The sequence below is a fragment of the Phyllobates terribilis genome, unplaced genomic scaffold (assembly GCF_046119375.1).
Source record: "Phyllobates terribilis strain yellow unplaced genomic scaffold, ASM4611937v1 Scaffold_5__5_contigs__length_657084704, whole genome shotgun sequence".
Classification (NCBI taxonomy): Eukaryota; Metazoa; Chordata; class Amphibia; order Anura; family Dendrobatidae; genus Phyllobates; species Phyllobates terribilis.
In genome coordinates this window covers 426,714,173-426,720,717 of record NW_027362765.1, presented here as the reverse complement: position 1 = coordinate 426,720,717, position 6,545 = coordinate 426,714,173, and the positions used below count along the sequence as shown (strand labels likewise).

General features: G+C 40.6%; 1 protein-coding gene across 1 annotated transcript; it reads right to left on the bottom strand.

Annotated features, from left to right (window-relative positions):
* Positions 1–1,770: 1,770 nt before the first annotated feature.
* Positions 1,771–5,187, bottom strand: CYP26A1 (cytochrome P450 family 26 subfamily A member 1). Its single transcript, XM_073681361.1, has 7 exons — positions 4,973–5,187; positions 4,583–4,807; positions 3,764–4,048; positions 3,463–3,609; positions 3,246–3,380; positions 2,987–3,142; positions 1,771–2,366 (listed from the first exon to the last, which is right to left on the bottom strand). The coding sequence occupies exons 1-7, from the start codon at positions 5,159–5,161 to the stop codon at positions 2,022–2,024; spliced, it is 1,482 nt and encodes a 493-aa protein (XP_073537462.1). The 5' UTR covers positions 5,162–5,187; the 3' UTR covers positions 1,771–2,021.
* Between the last annotated feature and the right edge of the window lie 1,358 nt (positions 5,188–6,545).

Below are 6,545 nucleotides of genomic sequence, written 5' to 3'. Positions count from 1 at the left end.
AGCTTGAGAAACATCAGCTTTTGATTTTTTTTTATCCATAAAAATCTGATGAAACAGATTTTTACTAACTCAGTGTACGAGAAAAATCACCAGTGTGGATTAATTTAGGGATCATCCATACAGACCCCATTTACCACGGACTTTAGTTCAGCCAGTAAATAAAGTTTCCATTGTTTAGTGTATGGAATATCACAGCAGACTTTAATATGCAGTGTAGGTTTTGTAGTTAAATCCTATAAGTGATGGACGCCACTATGTATCCCTCACAGGTTTCTGTTTAACATATAAGCTGCAAGCGTTCAAGAGAATGCATTTGACAAAAGCCAAAAAGAAACAAAGTTAAGCGGTCCTAATGGAAATAGTTTTATGGTTCTGTAATTCTGTTGTAACAGGGATCCTACAGAAAAAGTTTAGAGTAACAGTCTTTCTGCAAATCAATCGTACAGGTGAAAGATAAGCAACTTTGTAATATATCTTAGCGAAATCTGCTTCTTTCTCCGCCTGAATAAATCTAGAAGGGGGAAACCGTGCACAATAGGGTGATAATCTCAATTCATGGGTAAAATCAGTCTTCAGTAACTACAGACTGTCCCAATATGGAGATTGGAGGGGACAGTTGGTGCTCATAAAGTTATACGAAAATAGAAGCAGAGTCCGTAGCAATCTCAAGGTGCCCCCTTAGAATTTAATAAAGCGCCAACTGTTCCCGCTCAGTAAATCGGAAAAATCTGTCTTCATGAACAGTGATAACCGTGACTTGACAGCTAAAGTTTAGGGATGAGTGGACCTGTGGAAGTTTGGGTTCTGGTAATTGAACCTACACCCTATTGAAATGAATGGGGACATGAACTTTGGAGCCCTCTCTACATTAAAACAGACTTCTGGGAGAAGTCAGTGTTTGGAGTTTACCATCAGACACTAACTGTTCAGTACAAACTCCAAACTTTTAAAGTTCAGGTTCACTCATCTCTACTAAAGATAGATGCAGAAGAAAAATAAAGTTAAAAATTAACACTGATTAAAGTTACTTGTGTATACCATTTATGAAATAAAGTTTTATAACACAGTAGCCCTAAAAAAAAAAAAAAAAAAAAAAAAAAAAGTCACTGTACCATAAGATCAAAAGGTTAAGCAATAATCAACTTAATTCTACATAAATTACATAATACAGATTGGTATTACACAATGATCTATGGGTACAATCAGGACCAGAAGAAAGTGAGGAAAAAAAAAAAAAAAAAAGTGGCACGAGCAAGTTTAACTAGTGAGGTTAATGTCTAGCCTTCACTGCGAGATGTGCTCATAGAGATAGGAGTGACAGCACTAAGCTTTCACGAAGGTTAACAAAGGTTCAGCAGGTCAGGACAAGGCCATTTTATCAGTCATGTCAGGCTTAGGCAGTGTTGATGCAGATAAGTCATTTTCCTCCCTGGAATTATTTTGACACATTGATTTGAGGATTATGAGTAAATATGGAGACAGTGCTTAGTTTGGATGTAATGGCTTGCATATATTTAAAAAGTGGGGAGAGGGTCACATGTAATTGCTGAATGGGCATACTTCCATTTCTCAAGAATGATTTTTTTTTTTTGCTTTTCAACTAGTCAGGTTTACCCTCCAACCCCCCCCCCCCCCCCCACAATAAGTTGAGATCTCCCAAAGGTGTGCAAAACATGAAGGGTCCATCTCTAACCACTGGGTCAGAGCATCCAAGAAGAACCATCGATGGATTTACTAGAAAAGTAAGGGAGACAACTTTTCATGGAGACTGAGGCTTTATTGTAACACATTATGAATTCATATATACAGAAATTTACAAAGGTACAATATTGTCCAATGATAAAAGTTTAATACAATTAATGTATCTACATAAAATCATGGGCAGGGGCCCATTGAGTGCGAATGTTTTTTTTTCTTTTTACGGCCACAATATAAATACTATGGTACTGTACAAATTAAATATAAAATAAGTGAATTTATAAAATCATCTATATACATTATGATGCTATATAGATGTCGTCTTATATGACTTGGCCTTTAAAGGGTTTGAATTGAGTGGGAAGATTGTCCGCTGGGTAGACGATAGGGCTAGTCTTCATGGTCGGTGGCCCATTTAGGAGTTCCCAATCGCAGTTTCGGCACAGCTCAATGATAAAAATCTTCAGGAGGATCTTGGCAAACTCTTTGCCCACACAGCTCCTAGGACCTCCTCCAAATGGTATGAAGCCGAATCGGGAAGAGTCTTCAGGGAACGGAGTTAAGAAACGATCAGGGTTAAACTCTTCCTTGTTGGGGAAAATCTCAGCGAGATTGTGAGTGTCAGCGATGCTGTATATGACATTCCAGCCCTTTGGAATCTGATAGCCCTTAAAAGAAGAAAAGATGTATAAATACCAAAGCAAGGTAATACAGGTAATAACACTACATAGGTGTGACACCCAGCACTGGCCAGTCTTACAGGATGCTATAAAACAGTAAAAAGGTCTCCAATTAGGGTCACCATGAGCCAATTGACAAGCATGAAATTGCCTGCGAGTTGTCAGATGTTCACTTCACTGCTGTAAAAAGGACCTTGTGAACTTACCAGGGTTAGATCAAAGAGAAATACATTCTACATTCAGAAGCACATCCAATAAAATAAAGCCAACAGCCACCTCCTACAATAGCTGGAGTAAATACTAGACCTCAAATAAATTCAGGTTCCCTTTGTAGATCTGTCAAAAGGAACAAGTATGCGGGCAGGCGATACAAGCGCTCACCAGTCATACAAAGTTTCCATACAGCATTTTTTTTTACTTCCTAGCGGAGTTAACTATGCATTAATGTCAAAATAAGTAAGAAGCTTGGAGAGCAGTAATTGAGAAGGTTTAGGCTCAAGCTTTACAAAGCAGGTTGGGGGGGGTAGTTTGAGAAGTGACCACAATAGATGTCTATACAGGATAAATAAAACATTTGTAAACTCAATTCATATGTATAATAGACTTACATTTAAAACAAAAGTCTTCAAAGCAACTCGAAATCCTCCAGGAACTGGTGGGCTGAGGCGTAGGGTCTCCTTCAAGACACAGCCAGTGTATGCAAGCTGATGTAATATATCAAGGGTTAATTGTTTCTTTTCTTCAGGAGTAACTGATAAGAGGCCCTAAAATAAAAAATGAATCCTGAATCAAGTCATATTCTCATAGCCACCAATGGAGACACTGGGTACTTAAGATTTTCTAGACCTTCCTCTAAAGTTTGATTACCTTAGAATCGAGCTCTTGACGGACTTTCTGCAAAACATCCTTGTGAAGGCCAAGAAATGTTATAAGAGATGTGGCAGCACTAGCGGTGGTCCCGTGGCCACCAAACAGCAGCTCCGTTGCAGATTCTTTCAGTGCCTATAGAAATGGCAACGTTTTAATAAAACCACAGTGAGCGCACATGTAGAGATAGCAATAGCATGAGAGTTCAGGTACTCGCCTGCAAGTTAATGGGTTCACCATTCTTCCGGCTATGGTCAATCAGCAGCTGTAAGGCATCTTGACAAGAGCCCTCTGGTTCTTTCTGCAACTTTTCCTTGATGTTTTCATCAATTTTAGCATGAATTATGTTTCTTGCCCGCAAACCCTATAACAATGCAAAGACATAAATTACACAAAAATTTGTCAAAAGTTCTAAAAACACTGAAGTCATTAAGAAAACTAGAGCACTTGTAAAAAAAAAAAAAAAAATATATATATATATTTTTTTTTAAATAAATTAGATAAGTATAAACACTCACCTTGTAAAGACCGCTAAATGGGACATCAATAGGAAGGGAGAAGAGATTTCGGGTCATTTCCTCAAAGGCTTCCACCAGAGGCTGTTCATGTGCTGGGTCCATTTGCGTAGGCTCAAAGCCCAACAGAAGCCTCATGGCAATACGAAACATGAGGCGCTTGACGGCCGGGTACACCAGCACACAGGACTCATTTTGCAGCCACAGATGAATGGCATTGCGCATTTCTTCCTCCATGACTGGCACATAACTCTCCAGAGCTTCCTTGGAGAAAGCTTGCATGATGACCTAAGACAAGACTTTAATTACCACCATGCCCACAGCTTGCCTTCTCTCCAGAAGTTCATATGACATTACAATTGGTTAATTAGATTTCATTAATAAAGAAGGTTAAAAGGTTGCTGCATATCTAAGTAATCCTTGTTGGTAAAGGAGTTACTCCCCCTGGAAGCGTCACACTGGGGAAGGGATTAGTGCCCCCTCCCTGTCTCAAGCCTAATGCATTAAATGGATTAATCAGAACCACCCAGAGAGCAGCACTAAGACTTCATTAATAGGTCAGTTACATCCCAAAAACAAATCTATCACAATTAACATGTTGACCCAGAAGCAACAGAGTATTTGAAAAAAAAATCACAAAGAGGACAAGGGATGGCGCTGCTTACCCACATTCAGTGCCATGCAGGGGAATAAACCACAGCATAAACAAACACAAGAGATAAATAAATAAATAGAATCCTACTCCCCACAGATCAGACTATACCGGATCTGCGCTCTCCTGCGTCTTTACGCACGGGGATCACTCCATCCTGCGCCACTCACCTTCTTCATGTGCTTGTGCTGGCTGTCGTGCAGGTTGGAGAGACATTCAGTGCCCAGGATGGTCCGGACAGAAGCTGGCCAGTGCACAGACACAAGCTTGTGCTCCCCAAGGAGGATCTGTCGCACGTTTTCTGCTCCCATGATGCGCACAGTCGGGCTTCCGAACAGATGCGTTTTGTAGATGTGTCCATACTTTCTGCTCTTGAGTTGGAGGAATTTACGCCTCTGAAAAGAGAAACAACAAGTTCTAGCGCTTGTTCAAAGGGTTAACCAGCAAAGCATGCTTCTGCATCTGGCGCTTTGCAGCCCCTTCCTGTGCAGGTGCACTGTGTATAGAACCAGCCATCTGCAAACAGCTGACAACTCCCTCCTCCTTCAGCATGCACTTACCTGTAGCACCATCTGCAAGGTTTCTCCAAAAAAAGGCAACCCCATAGTACCAGGGGGCAGAGGGCTCTCACAAGTGGAGTCTCTGCAGCTGTAACAGTACAGTCCCCACAGCTTGACTGCAGTGAGAAGCAGCAGGACTGGCAGTACCAGGGTGCACAGGGCACTGGTGACCAGGGTGTACAGCTCCATGTCAGTGCTAAGGTCCCCTACATACTGCTCTCAGCCCCCAGTGTCGCCCTTATATAGCAGCTCCAGGTCTGCCCCCTTTTCTTTTTTTTTCTTACCTTGCTCAGATAAATTAGTTCACACAAAGTTCATCTTTAATTGCAGATTGTAGCATCAGTGCAGGACTCCTCCCCTAGGGACAAGGCTGCCCAAAATCTTTAACCATTTGGATTCGTTTCCCACCTCCAGAGCTTCACACAATCAGCAGCTTTTGCTTTGAAAAGGTGTTAATTTGCCCAGCACAATGCCCAGTCCCTTATAGCTATGCAAGTCAATGGTCAATTTAATAGAAGGGTGTGTGCTATTTACTTTTCTAATACATCCAGCACTGAGGCAGCAGAGAGAGCAGGAGGACATCCAGGCACAGGGCAAAGACTCCAAGCACTTTTCTCTATCTGGCCATAGGATTGCTGAGGTTACATTAGAACGAGCTATTCCGAGTAGGATGGGATCAATGAATGGAGATGTCTTGCTCAAGGCTTGTTTACGTACAGCGATTGCCAATAAGTGATCACTAATTTGCCATATTATTCCATTTATTAGGACGTCTGTGCACACTTAATTAGCAGGACAATAACCTTCCATAACTCATTGGTGATTGTTCAGTTAATTCCGAGAACCATTTTGACATTTCTCATTGGATCATTTATTCTTTTTCACAAAATGATTATTGTGATAGTTGGTCGATTTCATTCAGCTACTTCTAAATGTATCTTAAGTAATAAGGACACTTGCTAGTTCATTAAGGCCAGAGTCTGATACTATAGCTGGTTAATAGGGATCCTAAACGTGTTGTTGGTTTGATAAAAAAAAATATATTGCATGATCTAACCACTGTTGAATTCCATCCCATGAGTGCTGGAAACAAAGTGGGGCATGGAGCTCTGCCACAATGGATCTCTACACGGTAAAGTATTAGGGTACATTCGCGCACACCAGATCTCTTGCAGAGTCATAAAATCAGCTCCATCCATTTTACTAAGGCCACGTTCACACGTTCAGTATTTTACATCAGTATTTGTAAGCCCAAATCAGGAATGGAACAATCAGAGGAAAAGTATAATAGAAACACGTCACCACTTCTGTATTTATCACCCACTCCTGGTTTTGGCTTAGAAATACTGATGTGAAATACTGATCAAATACTGAACATGGTCGTTTTTAGCATTGTGATAGATAGAAGAAACTTTGCAATTTATTTCTTGCGAGAAAATCACTGATAAAACTGATGTTAAAAGCTGAAACATTGACAAATATCGGATCAAAAACACTGATGAAGCGCAGGACCTTTTTTGCTCACCAGAAAAATCACTGACAGTTTTTCAAACCAAAGACAAGAGTGGATTAA

What these genes read in the sequence shown, in the direction of transcription:
- CYP26A1 (XM_073681361.1), bottom strand. Translation starts at nt 5,161, where the DNA reads ATGGAGCTGTACACCCTGGTCACCAGTGCCCTGTGCACCCTGGTACTG. An exon ending in CCTTGCAGATGGTGCTACAG is followed by an intron (nt 4,808 to 4,972) that starts GTAAGTGCATGC and finishes TTCTCTTTTCAG; the next exon opens with AGGCGTAAATTCCTCCAACT. An exon ending in GTGAACCCATTAACTTGCAG is followed by an intron (nt 3,381 to 3,462) that starts GCGAGTACCTGA and finishes CCATTTCTATAG; the next exon opens with GCACTGAAAGAATCTGCAAC.